A 20,843-nucleotide genomic window follows, 5' to 3' on the forward strand; every position below is an offset into this window, starting at 1 on the left:
GTTGGCCGCGACTACTTGTGGCTTCTTTTGCGCTCTTCAGAAACCTATGGGTGACGTCACGGATACTACGTCCATATATTTTACAGTCTATGGGAAATCCCCATAGCATTAATAATGCATTTTATTTCTAGACCATTGTGAGGGATGTAAACAAAAACAATGGTCCCAACGACTTCCTGTTTTACATTTTTAATTAAAGTAGCTTACGAGAATCCAAAAAGAGCAACATATTGATTAATAATGTTATGAGAGCTGTTTTAACATTAGGTTATGATTAAATTGCCTTTTGTTACAGTTATGAAATAGTTTGATAACAAGCAGGAAATGTTCATGGGCCAATGACATGACCACATTGAAATGGTCTATACCAGGGGTCACCAATCTCAATCCTGGAGGTCCGGTGCCCTGCAGAGTTTAGCTCCAACTTGCCTCAACACACCTGCCTGGGTGTTTCAAGTATACCTAGTTAGACCTTGATTAGCTTGTTCAGGTGTGTTTGATTGGGGTTGGAGCTAAAAATCTGCAGGACACCGGCTCTCCAGGAACAAGTTTGGTGATCCCTGGTCTATACTGTGCTTTTCTTACACCCAAAGTAATTTTAAGTTTCTTACACCCCAAGTAATCTGGTCGGGTTCCACGGCTCCTGCAGTACAGCCGCGGGAATGCAGACCTCTATCCAGAAGTATCACGGTAACAGCCGAGAGGAGAGGAAAAGTCACGCCAGCAGGTCAAATGGGCCACAGTGTGTGTGTGTGTGTGTGTGTGTGAGAGAGAGAAAGAGAGAGAGATGGTGTTTACTTTCATTCTCTCACTTACAGTGAAATAGGGGCTTCTGCTGTAAGTGTCAGTGACTGTCCAGCAAACAGACTCCCAGTGAAATTGCGCACAGTTTCTGCGTTTTTAAGTAGTCAGAGCATTGTAAATACTCACGCTCGCCTCCCTCACCATAGTAAGCTATGGCGACAGAGTGCATATGAGATAAATGACGTCAGTACATAACAACCGGTTATGATTATTACTGAACCAATTCCAAATTGTCTGCATCTGCATCGCTGTGCACCGAAGAAACAATTCATTTTCACACCCCTACTGTGCTGTATCTGACAGCATCTGCCAGAGGTTCACTTGAACCGGCTTTACTGACAAAATGTGCATGATAATCAGTTTTGAGTAAATACCCATTTTTGTTTTTTTTTTAAGATAAAGTGTTAATAATTAAAAGTTTTCCTTTAAAATTTTTGGTTTTGATGTGATTGTAGGTCTGTTTGATAACCAAAGCAGAACAATTTGGCAAAGTCCAAGTACAGTTTGGTTCATTTTTTACATGCTTATGTGTTTGTATATTCTCTAACACAACAAGAACACTCGTATAATTGTTTTACATGTTTTATTTTATTCATTCTTTTCTATATTGATGTTTAATGCCGTTTATATGATTTACAACACGTTTCATAATCGTCATCTCTGAATCACATACTGAAAGTACTTTGGGCAGTGGTGCTGTCAATGGGCAATCAGGTGAGAGACAGGGCAACTGGATCTAGATGCGGTTTTGTTTCATATATATATATATATATATATATATATATATATATATATATATATATATATATATATATATATATATCATCTTCTTTACAGTACACAAAACTTAATGTTATGGCAGAGTCATGTAATGAGACTACAATCCACACTTAAAATTGTATTTCTACTAATACATTTAAAAAGAAAATCTAGGTCTCAAATCCAATTGTGTTGCTGAATGTGTTGATTACAGCAAGCACATACATTTAATATAACAAATACAGCTTTAATTTTCATTACTTCAGTATCCATATAACTTGACCTACGGTTTGTTTTCGTCTTGCTGTTCATACTGAATGATTTCTTTGTACATTTATACAATAAACATGAATGAAAGCATGAGGAGTTTTCTTGTATTAATGTATTTCACAGGAAAACAGGAAGTTCTGAACTATTTAAATTTTTTGTAGGCGTTTTTATGCATTATATTTTACCTTGAGGACAAACCAAAAAATTTATATGAAGATTCATTCTTTTTTTTTTTTTGTCTTAGTTCCTTTATTAATCAGGGGTCGCCTCAGCAGAATGAACCACCAACTTGCAGCACATGTTTTACACTGTGGATTCCCTTCCAGCCACGACTCAACACTGGGAAAACACCCATACACTCTCATTCAGAACTCCACACAGAAATGCCAACTGAACCTACTAAAAACAGTCTGCAGAATTCATGTCATTGCATGCAAATACACAAACGGCCCTCAGCACATCATTTTGGGCGTATACATTTTTAAAACGAAATATAACAACATAAACTCCCTTTGTAATAAAGAGATGTGCAACCACTATCATTCTTGATGGCGTAAACAAAAACGTTATCGCTCCAGGCACAAAATAAACCGACACCTGTATGGCACCCAGAAGGTAACTTCCAATGACTCAGCAACGGTTATAATGTGGTAACAAGCATATGGCCTACGTGTAAAAACAGATATTCCCATCTGGAACAAGTGAATTCACTTGACTACTGAATGGCAGATTAGGCTGTTTGAAAACTAACCCAATCCCAATAAAAACTGCAGTTTGTGGTCTCATGCAGCTCCAACTCGACATACTGTAATTCAAAGTTTGCAGTTAAAAACATGTTTGTTAGGTGTTAAAAATTCTGATTTTGTTTAGTTATTCGTTCACATTTAGTTACTTGAGGAAGACATCAAGCGGTTTATTTCTTTAATACTTAAAGGGACAACAGCAGGGCCAGATTAACCAATGGGCCTTATGGGCACAGGCCCAGGGGCCCGTGCGCACTCTGGGCCTCAGTGAGGGGGGAGAAAAAAAAAAAAGACTATTTCGGAGTGTCTTTTTAGGCTAATTGCAATTAGTGCACCTAGTTGGAATAAGCTGTTCACGGTTTACGCCTGTCGGTGCCTGATTGACATCGACAACATTGAGGCCTTTTCCATACACACCTTCTTCAAACAGACCCATGATCTGGAAAATGAGGGTATAGAAGAAGACATTATAACGTTAAATGAGTAAGCTAGCATTAACCAGGCGGAGAAGACTAACGGCAGCGCAGCGCGGACTGGATTCTTTGTCAGAGAGACAGACAGAAAAGGAGAGAGAGAGAGAGTAAAGCCTTGAAGAGAAGAGAGACGGGAGTAAAGAGGTATAGTGTGTGTGATTTCGGATACTTTAGGAGGAGGAGGAGAGAGACAGTAAATCATTAATAAGTGTGTGTATTATGAAAGAATCAGATTCATAGAACTGGATTGGAGAGGCATTGTGTGTAATATGCCATGCCAATAATATGCTTTATACGTTTGTAAAAGCAATACATTAAAATACTCTTTAAAAATTATATATATATTATATAGTACTGTTTTAGTGAACTTAAACAAGTATACTAAATAAAATTAATTTTCACTAGTTTTATTAGTATTTTTATTCAATGCTTTGAAAATTAAGTTAAATATTTGTAGACTATAAATACATATGTACTATATATTATTTATTTAAATATGTGAGCAACAAATTATAGATTCGTTTTATTTAAAAATTATTATATTATTCTTATTTTATTAATTCAACTATAGGGGTGTGGCCAGGTAGGGGGCCTTACAAGACAATGTGCCCAGGGGCCCCTGAGTTCTTAATCTGGGCCTGGACAACATTAACTAATGTTATATATTATTTGGGATAACATTGTGTTACGGGTTGTCGATAAGCTGTTTATCATAAGGAGATAATAGCTACTTGTGCTACTATTGTGGTGAGTACATTTTCAGTTTTGGGTGAACTATCCTTTTTTATTAAGGTGTTGGAAACCAGATCAACTAAACGGCTTTGATTCAAATCTAATTTATATTATCAGAAGAAAAGAGTTTTCCAAACACTCTGCTGTATGGATTTTACTCAACATAACAGGAAGCCTATTAACTCGGCTGTTTAGTAAAGTGGGAGTGGATGAAAACTTAAGAGGTGATTTTGTTTGCTTAGAACTGTATTGATAAAGTGAATTATATAAATATATAGTTTTCAGAATGGACGTCTGGTTCACACTCCTTCTCAGTAGGTGACGTTAATACACTATAAACATTGGTGTTACACGCCGTAAAAGAAGAATAGCCCGGATGTTTACTCTGGCTATTTGAGATGGTAGCGCGCGAAACAGGATATGGGAATCACAAGACTGGAAAAGGCGACGCACTTTCTCCGTCTCCACTGAAACCGTTTTGAACTCACTCTAGGTAAGTTAACATTTAAACACGATATACAACATTCCCATTTGAACTGTTTGTGAATGACTAGCTTTTGACTTCAGCGACTAATTCGATAATAAAATAACTGTAGACTAACTCTAAAACATAACCTTATACATACCCAGCGACGTTATATGGCGGTTTACACTACTAAATCCAGCAAATACTGTATAAATTAAACCTTGTGACTTATTCGTGAAGGAAAAAACTTACATTGTAACGTAAATATAAGACAAGCAAGTCAAAAACAGCATATTCAGTGCAGCGAAAAGCCTCCCCTCCCCTTCTTGAGAAAGCGAAAATGAAAGTGAGGCGCGGACATTAGCTGGTGGCCTAATGTAGACTTAGTTATAGGCTGTATTACCAAAAGGATCCATTTTTAAGGTGATGATGACTTAATTAAATATGACAGATATTCAAAGCTTAATTTTATTTTCTCAGTTAAAGCTTTGGATGTAAATACATGATAATATGATGTCTTTGGTCAGAAAGACTGCTATGAGCATTTCCAATGTTATGGATGTGACATCTGCAGTAAAATCCCAAAACATAAATTCTTATAGAAAGTATTTGTTAACATTATATTAAAACGTTTGTTCATATTTTACAAAACTACTAACCACAGAGTTATAGGATCAAAAAAAAAAAATCAATCCATAAACATTTCTTTATATTTTAAATGAGGAAAATGAATATGCGTCATGGATGTGACCAAAAATTCTGCAAGTTTACAGTAGACAACATACTTCGTAGAAATACTGTGTTAAACTAAACAACCCAAAAGAAATAATGCTAATCAAAAGGATAAGAGTTGCTCTCAGAACAAAAATTATTTATTGTATTTTATTTTTGCATTTATGAGGAAAAGCTTGGTTATGGATGTGACAGATGTGAAATTGGCAATTGTGTGACTTTGGAAATATGATTGTTTGAAAACATCAAAAAAACACATTTTGAGTACTTTTACAGTACTGTAAAATACAAGCCTACAGAAGAACAAACTTTAAAAAGGTTTTGCTATTTTGGTGAAAACTGTTTTTTTTTTATGGTAAGGTTGACATGGAATTGCTCCTATGGTAACTCTAGTGGAAATAGAATTCTGGTAGTTTCAGTGTTAATAAAACAACACAACATGTTAACGTTACTGTGAGGTTGGTTTAGAGTTGTGGTAGGTGTAGGCATGGGCTGGTGTAAGAGTCTGACGGTATGATAACCTTAAATAAAAATATCAGGGTTTCACGGTATCACGATATTGTGATTTCTGCTCTAAAATATATTCTTTTAAAATGTCTGGGTAAAAAACAATAACGTTTTCCCTTCTGAATATATATATATATATATATATATATATATATATATATATATATATATATATATATGTATATATTCCAATATGTTTATTGATTTTTTTTCCCTTTTCACCCCATCAACAAGGCATACAGACAACAATGCAGCCTACACAGCACATATCTACACCCTTCTTATATACAGTACACTGTAAAAAAAAAAAAAAAAATCGTAAAAAAAATAGGTAAAATGACTGGCAGCTACGGCTGCCAAACAAAAACCATAAAATTACGGTGAAATGTCTTTGTTGAAATAAGTGCAAAAATTAATAAAGCTACAGATATTTTCATTAAAATGTTTACAGAAAAACACTGTTATTTTACAGACTTTTCCTAGATTATTACGATCAAATCCATTTAATAAGTTAACACAATAAGAGTTTTACAGAGAAACGCTGTTATTTTACAGACCTTTTCTAGATTATTATGATCGAACACCATCAATAAAGTAACTGCACTAAAAGTTTAAGAGAAAACAATGTTATTTAAAAGAATTTTCCCTAAATCATTACGATTAAACTCCTTTAATAAAATGCCAAGACATGCTCATGGTCGTAATTTAACAGTTTTATTTTGGATCAAAAAAGTTTGGAAAAAACAACAAACGAGATACAACAGATTAACTATAGCATTACAGTTACATTTTATTAAATAGTATTCCATTAAAACATGTAGAGGTTTAAGTTATATGGAATGATTAAGTTCCAAATCTTAAATGAAATGGAACTGTAACGTGAAGGGGACCCTGACAAAGAAGTGCAGATCCAAATGTAGGTTTATAACAGAGTGATGGTCAGGTAAGCAACAGTCAACACAGGGGCAAACTGCAAACAGATGTATGCAGGGAATCCAGAGTCATGGTCAAATAACAGGCAAATGATCAGTCCTGGCAGCAAACAACGTAAACATTTAACAAACAAAGCAAGGCAAAAGAAGAGAAACGCGTCTAATGTGCACAGTAACAGTATAACTAGACTAAGCAATTGGTGTGTGTGTCTGTGCTGCTTTTAAAGTCCATGTAATCAGTTTATAACCATCCTCTGACTGTGTGTGCAATCAGTGGAATCTGGAACAGGTGCATGTGATCGCTCTTAGTGTGTAACTAAATTGAACGGATTTGATCGTAATAATCTAGGAAAAGTCTGTAAAATAAAAGTGTTTTTCTGTAAACATTTTATTGAAAATATCAGTAGATTTATTTATTTTTTGCACTTAATTTCAACAAAGAAATTTTACCGTAATTTTATGGATTTTGTTTGGCAGCCGTAGCTGCCAGTCATTTTACCTTTTTTTACGATTTTTTATTTTTTTTACAGAGCAAGTGATTACAATTTATTACTTTAATTTTACGTAATTTTAAATATACTTCATAAAAAACAGGAAAAAACACTGCGTAAATAATACGGCAATTTTATTGTATAAAACAGACAAATTGCTGTAATTTGTCATTACTTATATAGTACATAAAATAACAGTCAAGCTGTTAATTTACAGATATTGTTTACAATTTTTACGAACTTTTGAATATAATTTGTCCTTAATAATAAAGTAGCTGAAATGAAAGTCAAACTGTTAATTTTGAGAGATTGTTTGTCATTTTACAAAGTTTTGAATATAATGTGAAATGACAAAAAATTACTGTCAAAATTTTTTTTTACAGTGTATATATATATATATATATATATATATATATATATATATATATATATATATAATATGTATACACATATACATATACACATTCAAATGGGTAAAAAAAAGAAAAAAAGATATAGTAATTTAATTATATATATGTATGAAAAAACATGTTTACAAACATACAATTTACATAATATTCATATATGGTTCCCAAAGGTATTCAAAGTTTTTCTGCTTGCCTGTGGTGATATAAGTTAGTCTCTCCAGTCCAATAGAGTATAATGCAATAGCCCTTCTAGCTTGAAGGAAACCAAAATCCAAAATGTTTGTGTTTCCAATGAAAACTATATATTTTATTTTTTGAAATATTTATAATATTTTGGAACAGTTAACATGTCAGGCTAAATAATTCTAATGAATCATTTACTTCTGCTGTCTTCATCAGTTTTAAAAACACTGATTTCTTTACTATTTAAAAAGGCATCTTTGGAAATGTTTTTCTTCTAAAGATACTGTTGTCCTAAAAAAAAAATGTAAAAAGTAAATAAAAAAATCTTACACACAGGAACGGTATTACAGAAAATTTTGGCGGTTTTAAAACCTTGACTTTTCTAAACCATGGTGTACCTTGAAAACGGTTATCGTCCCAGGTTGGTGTAGACAATAATAAAACACAACAAGTTACTGACTTTCAAAAATGTTATGGTTCATTAGATTGATCATTCATTCATTCATTTTCCTTTGGCTTAGTCTCTTTATTTATCAGGGGTCGCCACAGTGGAATAAACCGCCAACTTATCCAGCATATGTATAGTGGACAGAATCTCTGCCTCCACACTGCATTAGTCCCACACTAGCAAGCAAGTTACCCGTTAGCACCGTTACCCGTGTGACCCAGCTGGACTGCTCAGTTATACTTATCATTTAGCTACACCTAGTGGACAACAAAAATCACTACAACACAAAAAAGTGGCTCCTACATATGTTTCACACAGCTGATGCCCTTCCAGCCCTGCTGAAAAATCCAGCTTAAACCAGCCTAGGCTGGTTGGCTGGTTTTAGCTGGTTGACCAGGCTGGTTTTAGAGGGGTTTTGGCCATGTCCAGGCTGGTTTCCAGTCATTTCCAGCCTGGTCTTAGCTAGTCAGGCTGGAAAATGACTAGCCAAATCAAGCTAAAACCAGCTTGACCAGCCTAGTTTAAGATGGATATAGCTGATTTTGGCTGGACTCTCAGCTTGGCTAGGCTGGTCAAGCTGGTTTTAGCTGGTCATCTCCCAGCTTGACCAGCTAAGACCAGGCTGGAAATGGCTGGAAACCAGCCTGGAAGTGGCCTAAACCCCTCTAAAACCAGCCTGGTCGACCAGCTAAAACCAGCCAACCAGCCTAGGCTGGTTTAAGCTTGTTTTTTCAGCAGGGAGCTGCAACCCAGTACTGGAAAACATCCATACACACTAATTCACACACATACGTCCAATTTAGTCTCTTCAATGCACCCAGAGGACACCAACACGGGGAGAACATGCAAACTCCACACAGAAACGCCAACTGACCCAGCTGGACTCGTTCCAGTCACCTTCTTGCTGTGATGCGACAGTGCTAACCACTGAGCCACCGGGTGACTCCAATAAAATATCAATAACATGAATATTAATTTAAAAATCTAATTATGCATTTGTAGTATTTTGTGTATTGTTAATAAATATTGTACATACTGTAGGCCAAGAAATCATGTTAATATTCTTGACATAGCTCATTCTTAAATTTACATTGGGTACAGTAGGTGGTAGGGATGCTCATTTCGGATAATTTTGCTAACCGACAACCGCCGCTCATTAATCGGTTATTAACGGTTAACTGGTCAGATTACTAGTAATTGTATATTAAACAAATTGACGTGTCTATTTTGTGTCCGACAAATTAAATATTGCATTTTAAAATACTGATTTATTTTTATATGCTTGCATATTAATAACAGAACACAACAACAGAGCATTTTCACGCACCTGCAGTGTTTAGCACAGAAGAACAGAATAAACTAAATAAAATAAATAGGACTGCCCTAAATTATTTTCACTTAAATAATTAATTTATATTACAAAACGAAAATACTGACTGATTCTTTTTAATAACTGGCATAGGCTGTTTTTTTCCAATCATATGTTTTTTTTCTTCCGTCAAATAAAAATAGCTGACTTCCTCAAATTGCCTGCTCCACGGAAAATATGCATTTATCTAATGCCCCGCTGTTATTATTATAATAACAAACTTTTTACATTTTTATTAGAAATCATTATTTTAAAGAATATGTCCTGATATATGGTTTCCTTTCTCTCCCTCGCGGTTCAAGTGCGCGCGCTGCGTGATGAAAAGACAGCAACAACGCGCGCATATGTTGACTTTTTGTAAACAGTTTTGTTGTTTAAATATTATATAGCATTAATGTGCATACATGCTTTATAAGCTGTAAAATAAAAGGTAAAGCCTATTTGTTGCGTTTATGACGCAGATCCAGGTCAACATCAGCGCTTTTTTTTGGCATCAACACGTCTGTTTCAAACCGCAATATTCTTCTTCCATTTTGCTTCTTTGGCAAATGTGTCTGTAGCCACGGGTTATACGTTATCGTCCCTCAAAGTTAAGTATGTCTTGCAGTTGAACAAGTGGCCGACCACAGCTAACATGTTTTTTTTCATTCCAAAAACGCGAGGCGCACCTCATGCCTTTAGGTTGACAAGGAAAAAGAAGAGAAGAAAGCGCGGTCCTCTTATGAAACGACTGAATCGTTTGAGTATCGAAGTACCTAAATGAGTATCGATTGTGCAAAAGTGTTGCTGTATATGTTGTTACAATTGTAATATTTAATAATATTATGATATTCAGGATTTGTACATTCATCCAGCTCTGGATAACTTAAAACAGCGATTAGACCTTCAGAGCGGCATTAATGCGTCCTGCAGTAAAGCGAAACGGCTATAAACTCCAGCATGATAGAGTGATTATATACAGAGCCATATACCTTTATCTCGAAATAAAGTATAACTATAGAATCTGTGTTCATCTTAACTGAAAGCTTCTGCGTGTTTGCTGACCTCACGCATCGCGCACCTGTCAGTCAGTCAGTCAGCACGTAACCCCAAAGGATTAAACAATAGCGCACAGCACTATACGGTTACAGAAAAGCTTACGCTGTTATAATCCACTTACCTTTTAATACGTTTTAATGCGATTTTAATCCGCTTAAAAACAACAATAACTGAATGTTTTGAATGGGTAATGTAGCCGTGGCGGGATGCATTTTGTTCCACGCCATGGAAGAATGAATGTAGCGGAAACCAAGCTGTTTAAAAGTTCTTTGTAGTTGTCTTGAAAACAAACTGCTGCTCTGGGATGAGCCGCGTGCAAAATATGCCCCTCTTAACGCAAAGGCGCATTCAATCCGCCCCTTATGCAGTCAAACTAAAAATATATAAAATAATATTTTTAATCGTTTAACTGATAGCATTAATCGGTCACAAACGCACCCTTTCGGTAATCGATTATTTTGAGCATCCCTAGTAGGTGGCAGTAATGCTTCTAAGTAGTTAATAACCATTGAACGGGAAAAAAAAGAAGACAACTGATCCATTATTGACCATATATGGTTCAATAATATAATGTCATCTTATTGTTCACAAGTTGTTGCCTTTGTTAGATCACACTCTCCACGCCAGATAATTAGCAGAGCAGAGTTTAATGAATAATCTTAATTGCGTATGGTTCAAGGCTCAGACTTTGTCTGACCAGGAGAAATCCAACAAGTTATTATACCACAAGCAACAGCAATAGAAAATTACTGCTTCACAACATTGTCCAGAGACAATACAGACCTTGAATTGGATGCATTCTCTTATCTCCTACTCATGAAAACAAGTGTGTCTTGAATCCGCGCAGTCATAAGATTATAACAATATGGAAAAATGGAAATAAATAATAATGAAGCAATAATTATAGGAAAATAATAATACTAAAATATATAAACGCAATAATATGAAAAATAATAACCAATAGTAATTAAATCATTTACCAATGATCAATAAAATGAAGTAATTTTATAAATCAATGGATAAACAATGCACATCGATGGAGTTGCTCTTCAGTGTTTAAACTTTCAGCAGTGAAAATTAAACCACACTGAACTGAACTTCAACACTGAAAACTAAGCTGACACAGTTTCAGTTTACTATAATCTTCTATGTGAAGCTGCTTTGACACAATCTACATTGTAAAAGCGTTATATAAATAAAGATGAATTGAATTGAAAATGACTTATGTTGATTTGAATAAATAAAATTATTAAATTAGGAATAAATTAATGTAAACAGATGAAAATAAAACACAACACAAATGAATGGTTGCTTTCTTGAAACAACACATACATAAGTTTGCTACAAAGTTTATCAGATCCATAGTTCGATTCTTCACCTTCTTTAAGTGTTTCTCTATTTTATTTTATTGGTACTACTTACTCATAATTCATCTAAAGCATCATGGGATTTAAGAAGTATGTATTGTTTCAGGTTTTTCGTGAAATAATTTGTAATTTGTCCTTTTCACAGAAACACTGAACTGTCAATGTCACTTTTGGCCATCAAGAGCGAAAAAATGAAGAAAATGAACAAAAAGAAGAAAATGGACAAAACAGGGAACCATAGCATTCGCGAATTCTTAGTGGTGACAACATTTCAGTATTACCATATTTATAACATTATATTGAACTGAAGTGTTTATAGTTAAGACTGTTGATTTTTTATTTTTTTTTTTCAGAAAATGTCGACTGACAACAGCAGTGAAGCCAGGAGGATTTCACAATCCAGTGAAAATGTTCAGGTATAGTTGAAGCCAGAATTATTAGACCCCCTGAATTATTTACCCCCACCCCCTGTTTATTTTTCCCCCCAATTTCTGTTTAACGGAGAGAAGATTTTTTCCACACATTTCTAAACATGATAGTTTTAATAACTAATTTCTAATAACTGATTTATTTTATCTTTGTCATGATGACAATAAATAATATTTGACTAGATATTTTTTAAGACACTTCTATACAGCTTAAAGTGACATTTAAAGGCTTAACTAGGTTAATTAAGTTAACTAGGCAGGTTAGGGTAATTAGGCAAGTTATTGTATAACGATGGTTTGTTCTGTAAACTATCGAAAAAATATATAGCTTAAAGGGGCTAATAACATTGACCTTAAAATGGCTTTAAAAAATTAAAAACTTTTTTTTTTCTAGCCAAAATAAAACAAATAAGACTTTCTCCAGAAGAATAAACATTTCTTGCTCTGTTAAACATCCTTTGGGAAATATAAAAAGTAAATTCAAAGGGGGGCGAATAAAAGTAAAGTCTCACAACAGAGTCTGTCAATCAGTTAGGGCAAAAGAACCAGTAATTTAATTAATTATAAAATAATATTACATTGTTCTTTATTACTTTGTTTCTTAAATTAGGGTTTTATTTTATTAAACACAGAAATAGATATTAGAATACGATGGAAGCAATAAAAGTAGTCTATATGGCTTGTGTACGGCTATGTTATGGCTATGTATCTTAATTAATAATAATAACACATTTGGCATTTGATTGTTGCTACTATTATTCTAGGAAAAAGAAAACGATACGAGCATGAAAGAAGAAAAGGGGCAACGAAATAACGACCGTAATCCACTACAGGTTTGTTGCATATCGATAAACATCATTGAATAATTTATTTGCACAAACACTAAACATTTTTAAACTACTTCCAAAATCCAGTTTATTGCATGATCACTTTTATGATTCACAATGTAATCATAAAGCATGGACTTAATCAATATTGTTGACATTCACGCAGGAGAGGACAAACGATTTTTCTGAAGAAGCACAATCAAACAGTAATCTGCAGCAGGTATTATATTTTATCTATATAATATTTTATATTTTATTTTATATAAAATAGCTGAATGCTTGATTCTGATGAATTGACAAATATTCCAAGCATGCTTTTTTAGACATATGCACAACTTAAGTAGTTCCAGGCAGGTCTTGACCGAACATACAGATTGGTATCAATGTGCCAAATGATTTCACTTTTATTAAAATGCTGTAGTTAATAAATGAAGACTTCAGCAACTGTCAGAGTGTTACTATGGTTTCTATTAATGCTTGAGGTTAGCACAATTACATCAAACTGCGTTCAAAACTGACTGGAACTACCTGTGCATTAAACGATTTTATTGCACATGTTCTAGCCGATCAGAATTAAGAATTTCAGCAGACCATGGAATAAATAGTATTTTTACAAAGAGCTGGGTATATTTGTAAAATGTCATCAGACTTTGATAAAATGTTTAGTCGGTAATAATCTTAACAAATGACTATGCATTATGATAACATAATCGGATTTTGGATTATATGTTGATTACTTTTGAGTTAATCCTTATTTGATGTCACATATATTGAAGTAGGATAATCTTTTAGTATTTTGACAGAAACAAACAAACAAACAAAAAAAATAGTCCATTCTTTATCACCAACAAGATCCTTGCGTGCTTCCTAATAAAGTGCAGTGGTGGACAAAATAATGAAAAATTATATATAATCTGTATTTAATCTTTATTGGTGCTGTCAAGCGAATTATCATGCACTGTAAAAAAACTAAATCCTAAAAAAAAAAAGGTCAAATGACTGGCAGCTACGGCTGCCAAACAAAAACCATAAAATTACGCAAAAATTTCTTTGTTGAAATAAAGTCTACAGATATTTTCATTAAAATGTTCACAGAAAAACAATGTTATTTTACAGATATATAGCTATTTTGGATAAAAAAAAGTCCGGAAAAAACAATATATAAGATACAACTGATTAAAATTCTCAAAACTTTAATATACAGTTGTTACATTTTATTGAATAGTATATATGTAAAACATGTAGAGTTTTAAGTTATATGGAATGATTCAGTTCCAAATCTTAAATGAAATGGAACTGTAATGTAAAGGGGACGCTGACAAAGGAGTGCAGATCCAAATGCAGATTTATTACACAGTTGGTTAGCAACAGTCAACACAGGGGCAAACAAATGTATGCAGGGAATCCAGAATCGTGGTCAAATAACAGGCAAATGGTCAGTCCCGGCTGCAAACAACGTAAACAATTAACAAACAAAGCAAGGCAAAGGAAGAGAAACGCATCATAATGATCACAGTGACAGTATAACAAGATTTAGCAATTGGTGCTTGAGTCGGTGCTGCCTTTAAAGTCCATGTAATCAGTTCATAACCATCCTCCGACTGTGTGTGTGTGTGTGTGCGCGCAATTAGCGGTATCCGAAACATATGCAGGTTATTGAACGGATTACGGATTTGTAATAATCTAGGAAAAGTCTAAAAAATAACAGTGTTTCCCTGTAAACATTTTAATGACAATATCTGTAGATTAATTTTTTTTTTGCACTTTATTTCAACAAAGAAATTTTACCGTAATTTTATGGTTTTTGTTTGGCAGCTCATTTTTTTGCCAGTCATTTTTTTACTTTTTTTTTTTTTTTTACAGAGCAATTAATTACAATTTATTACTTTAATTTTACGTAAATTTAAATGTACTTAAAAAAAAAACAGGAAAAAACACAGTGTAAATAATACGGCAATTTTATTATATAAAACAGACAAATTGCTGTAATTTGTCATTAATTATATAGTACATAAAATAACAGTCAAGCTGTTAATTTACAGGTATTGTTTGTAATTTTTACAGACTTTTGAATATTAATTAAAAATAACAGAAAAAATACTGTATAAATAATACTGTAATTTCCCTGTATAAAAAACAAAAATGTCAGTAAATTGTCTTTAATGATAAAGTAACTAAAATGAAAGTCAAACTGTTAATTAAGAGAGATTGTTTGTCATTTTACTACGTTCTGAATATTATTTAAAAATGACAAAAAATTAATGTAAAAAATTTTGAGATATTTTCTGTAAAATTAAGGCTTTTTTACAATGTGTTCAAAAAAGGTTTGTACAGATGGATGCATTGAAAAAATTACATGCCGCCTTTTGTTCCGTTTGTCAGACAGTTTCTCGAACTGTTCCCCGTTTATGAGCAAAAAACGTTTGAAAGTCTATAAAAGGGGTTTAACATTTCTTATTTTGGCTGATTTAAACAATTATAAACAACAAAACAGAAACATTTTGATGTTCTGATAGCGATTCCTATATAGAAGAATCACTTCCTGCCCTCCATCTGTATTTCGCACGTCATTAATGACGTCATGTGAAAACAATCTATAAAAAACAAACTTTAGGCGGATTATGAACATTTTAAAACAAGTTTTCTTTAATTACAAGTTCTTGATTTTTGGAATCTGATTACATAATCCATATTACATTTAATCCCTTACTACCCAGCTCTGATTTCACAATATTGTTTATAATTTTATGAAAAATATTTAATGCAAAGTTGGTAAATGAAATGTTTTGGTTGTTGTTATTCTGAACAGAGTGAAGAAGGGCAAAGCCACGTTTTCAGTTTCCGCCACAGATACAAGAAGCATGCTGTGTCATGTGACACATCCAATACTGTATTCGATGCACTTAATTCAAACCCTATTTTCAAAAACATTATGATAAAAAACAAAGGTAGAGAAATAGTTATCCGGAGATCAAAAGGAGACGTTCCTAGAGCTGCTGTGAAGAGAGATTTCCCTTGCTGTCTTATTGAAAAATATGAGCTGTTGGATATAACCTTCATCAAGAACGGTGGAAACAATCCTACAGAGAAGAAAACTGTAAGGCGTTCGTTCTCCAAGGAAACAGGAAACATAGTAACCTTTAACATCAAAACAACAGGAGGGAAGAAAGTGAAACTCTTAATGAGAAACAGAGTGCTGAGGAGGAAAGTTGAAGATGTTTGTGTGTATGCATTCAAAGATGACAAGATAACAAATGCTCTTCAGCGTGATGGGCGGTTCATTAATGACATTTTCAAAAAACGATGCGGCCTTTTCGAGCGTAAGAGCGAGACAATCTTTGGAATGTCACAAAGTGTAGAGCATCTTGACGGAAAGCATTTTAAGATCATTGTTATGAAGGATAATCAGCAAGATAGTCAAAATGATTCCAATACTGATGTAAACAGTGAAGTGAATGCCGCATCCTCTGCTGATTTGAACAAAAGTGCTGATTTTCAGCATGATACTATCAACACTGAACGAGAAAAAACCCAAAAGCAGAAATCCACAAATTCCTCAACTGAATTTGTGAAAAAAATTCCAAACTCAGAAGAGACTCTGGAATTTCTGCGTGCTCAGTTTAAAGATTTACTGGAGACATTAAAGCAGCGAAAGAACCTGAAGAACAACTCTGAGGTCAAGAAGTTCTTCAGAGCAGAATATGATAAAAGTGTTCAGAGTTTTTTGGAAGTTAAGAAGGTGAAGCAGCTCACGGGACTCTCTGGCTCTGTGTGTCAGATTCGAGTGGAAGGATCCGCCAAGGGAACAGGCTTTCTTCTCTTTGACAGATTCATCCTAACGAATGCTCATGTTATTGGAGAATTCGACCCTTTCTCCAGGAAGCTTTCAAAGACCTTCACAGCAGTATTTGGTTATGAAGATTTGGAAGCAAAAGAGACCAAGAGTGTGTCCATCAAGCAAGACGTTGCAGCGTACTATCATGGAAAGTTCAGCATGGACAGGCATCTTGACTTCGCTCTTCTCGAACTCGATGACACTGATGAAGTTGCCGACTGTCCTAGATTGCTCAATTGCTACATTCATGGCCCTCCTCCTAACCGTGGTGGAATCTGCATTGTGGGACATCCAGATGGAGGAGTCAAGAAAATGGACCCCTGCTTCATCATTGAGAAAGAGCATCTACAAGAGGCTGCAAATGAACACGTATTAAAAAACATTGAGTTCATTCAAGTGATTACACAACAGTCTTTAGCAGAGAAATGGGAAATGCATGACAACCAGATCATTTATAACTCGTGCTTCTTTCACGGATCTTCCGGCTCTCCAGTTTTTGATGAGGACTGTTATCTGATTGGCATGCACACTGGTGGCTATGTGTACAAAGGAGAAAATGGCAAAACCAGGAGCATCTTGGAGTACTGCTATTCCATGCAGCCCATTCTGGAAAGTATCGGCACACAAGCCAAGAAAAATGGGAGATCTGACATCTTGAAGTTGCTCTCTGAAAATGGATGCTTAAATCTCAACATGGACGACAATGATGTGGAAATGGAAGATTTGCAAGATAAGGGTGACCATCAATAAAGGGGCAGTCACATGTCGCAGTAGGCCCTGTCCACATGAACATGGGTATTTTTTTAAAACACAACTTTTTCATTGTAGTTTGGCTGCTTATCTACACTTTTCGCCCCATAGACTTCCATTTATACGCATGCAAATGAGGTTGAGCAGAAATGCAAGCCTGTAGGACAAGTTTCGCAGTTTGCTGCGTTCTAAGGCCTAATCCCTGTTCTACCCCTTAGCCCTTCCCCTTACCCCTACCCCTTGTTTTGTGCATTCCCGTAAAGGGGTAGAGTTGTTCCAATTCTCTTTAGCTTGAAGACGTAGGGCTAAGAGGAAGGGGTAAATACCATTCGAACAAAGATTTGTCAAGACCACACTCTAAACCAAGGGGTAAGAAAATTTCCCAGAATACACCTGCCACAACGGCAGGATAGCAGCACCCGGAAGTAAATTAGTATTTTTATTGTCATTATTACAAATTTTTACAACAAACAAGCACATGTTTTAATATATTCATAACCGCATTTGTGTTTTACCAACATGCTTTAAAAAAACGCTAAAATAAAACCGCAAAATTTCATAATCTTTAATCCATAATAACTCCTGTATACAATCCACAACATTCTGTCTCTATGACACTCAAATATCCTGTCAGTAATGTCTAGTGGCTGGAAATGAGCTTTTTACAGTGTCTGCTATACTGTTAATGTTGTTTTTGGTGTGTTTACATTGATGCATATGGCCACTGTGTAGTGCTGTCCCAATTCTTACGGGTACATTTTGAAGCCCGTCCCCTTTTCCCACTCAATTTTAAGAGTCAAGGGGAAAGGGAAGTTGTAGGGGTACAAAAATAGAATTGGGATTGGGCCTAAATTTCAAACTTGGTGAACTTTGACTAGTGAAATTGCATCACGTGACTCAGTGAGACCAGTAGAATATCAAAACATGGCCTCTCTGTACCAAAATTTTAAACATCTTTATTTTTTAATGTCTAATGATCTTGTTTAATCCCGTACCTTTTCTCAGCGCAGTACCATAGAATTTCGCATGCTCAAACTCTAGTGTGACTGCAGCTTAAGTGAAACCAATCCTATTTGAAACATTATCAAGATTTTCTCAAAAGTTGGGTTCTTTGTAGCTGGTGAAACCAGAGCTTTTTGGATTGTCTGTACTATCACATCCCCACTTTGACATCAGATCTCCTTTGTTTATACGGCTGTGTGATGGTGATCGTAGTCAAAATACTGCTGGTAATAACTTTGCTAATAGGGCTAAACACAAATATGATAACTTGGTGCACCATGGTGACAGCCTAAGTAACAGCCTATGTAACATAAGTAGGCCTACACTGAATCTGCGTGTGCAGAATTGCGCAGATTTTTAGCTCATCATTGATTTATTAATTTCAATAATATTTTTGACTAATATGAAAATCTTTATATGATTTACTTGTAGTATAGTTTGTACAGTAATATTTTCTGCCTTTTAGTAGCTATATTACATGATAGACTTGCTTTGTTTTAAAAAAAGGTATTACTTTTCATTTTTTTATATTAAGGCTTTAGTTATTATACTCCCAAAATCATTTTGCATAAATCCGCAGATTTTTACCAAAATTCTGTGCAGAAAAAGCAAAAAATGCCCTAAACATAAGCCACCTGTTGTTGGCTTGTCTTGATGGTGCTTAACGGGCGTTTTTTGCATTTTCATGGGACAGTGATTTTTTTATTTATTTATTTTTTTAGCTGTGCTTTGTGAAGATTTTTTTAAGTTTGTAAAAATACCCATGTATGTGTGGACATGGCTTAAAGATCTGTTTGCTGCTGTGTTAGTGTGCGGGGCTGCAGATTTAAATTTTCCCGTGTTTGCGCAAGCAACAATTAGGGTGGGGCTTATGATTCGTAGCCACGTCACGCCAAAACGGCTAAAGACTAATTACGAAAACAATTCATACTAACCACTGTGAGTCGACTCCTTTTTTAGATGAATCAATAGTTTTAAAAACTGTCCACTTTCAGATTTAAGCCTTAGCTGAAAATTTCACTTCACTTAGAGCTGTTATACACTACATGGAAGGTCGTTTTCAAAAACCTATAATAGGGGCTCTTTAAGTCATGCAATGTCTGCAGAGTGAGCTCAGCTGAAAAATACATGTGCCAGATTGCATGAATTCTATCATAGCAGCAGCTCATAAAAAAGTTGTGCAATGGCCCAAAATCTGCTCATAGCTTACTTGATTATGGTTACTGATGGCATCAGTGCCTTCGTCATTCTGCCTTGCCACGTGAGACCAGGCATTGGGACAAGGATCCTTACAAAAGACAAAATGGGAGATAAATCAATCAGGTAGCATAAAGAGAGAACAACTGTATGTGGCCACTACCTGCAAAACCTTTGGGATTCGTGATGGTGTTGCCTTTCTAGTGCTCTTTGTGTCACATTCAATAACACCAAAGCAGTTGAAAAAGGATTCAGATACTTTTATAATTACCTGTTTCCTTTAGTTTTTGAGCAGTGCTTAAAAAACCTATACCTGTTTATAAACTGTTGACACTACATACATGTATCTCTTTTGTACTTTCTACTGAAAAAAGGCTTTTCAGTTATGAGCAAAATTTTTATATACATCTTCTGTTATACTTTTGCTTTGTAACTCTATTGTCTGATTTGTGCTTTAATTCTTAAAATTTGCTGCCACATTATTGGCATATATTAGATGGTTAACAATATATATTTTATAATGCTGGGAAAAAATTAATCACATCCAGAATAAAAGTTTGTTTTGACGATTTGTGTGTGTACTGCGTATATTTATGATGTATAAATAAATACACACATGCATGCATATATTTGAGAAAATGTTCATTCATATTTAGATATAAAATATATGTATGTGATACAAGTTATATATCAATTGAAACTCCTATGTTACAAAATTGTTTTGTATAGTTTTGTTTGTATGTATATGTGTGTGTATTAAATATACATAATAAATATATAGAATATAGACACATGTCAAAACAAGCCCAGCATTATTATTTTATTATTGTGAACAATTTGAGATGACTTTGCTATGGCACCCTTAATTTGTCTGTTATATGAAATTTGATATGTACAGGCAATATATATATACAGTTGAAGTCAAAATGATTAGCCCCCCTTTGAATTTTTTTTCTTTTTTTTTAAATATTTCCCAAAGGATGTTTAACAGACCAATGACATTTTCACAGTATGTCTGATAATATTTTGTCTTCTGGAGAAAGTCTTATTTGTTTTATTTTGATTAAAATAAAAGGAAGTTTT

General features: G+C 34.3%; 1 protein-coding gene across 5 annotated transcripts in view; it reads left to right on the plus strand.

Moving 5' to 3' along the window:
- Positions 1-20,327, plus strand: part of fam111.2 (family with sequence similarity 111.2) — a 33,596-nt gene extending 13,269 nt beyond the window's left edge. For 2 of the 5 annotated variants that reach the window (XM_073951939.1, XM_073951938.1), the window contains 5 exons: positions 11,867-11,981; positions 12,075-12,137; positions 12,914-12,982; positions 13,143-13,196; positions 15,786-20,327. In XM_073951939.1, coding sequence (XP_073808040.1) covers positions 11,867-11,981; positions 12,075-12,137; positions 12,914-12,982; positions 13,143-13,196; positions 15,786-17,561 — 2,077 coding nt within the window. In that variant the 3' untranslated portion in view covers positions 17,562-20,327. Of the gene's footprint in view, positions 1-106; positions 984-4,201; positions 4,275-11,866; positions 11,982-12,074; positions 12,138-12,913; positions 12,983-13,142; positions 13,197-15,785 lie in introns of those variants that run through there. The other 3 variants (XR_012406678.1, XR_012406677.1, XM_005165679.6) reach the window with 2 other exon arrangements.
- The last annotated feature ends 516 nt before the right edge of the window (positions 20,328-20,843 follow it).

This window comes from Danio rerio, chromosome 5, assembly GCF_049306965.1.
Source record: "Danio rerio strain Tuebingen ecotype United States chromosome 5, GRCz12tu, whole genome shotgun sequence".
Taxonomy (NCBI): domain Eukaryota; kingdom Metazoa; phylum Chordata; class Actinopteri; order Cypriniformes; family Danionidae; genus Danio; species Danio rerio.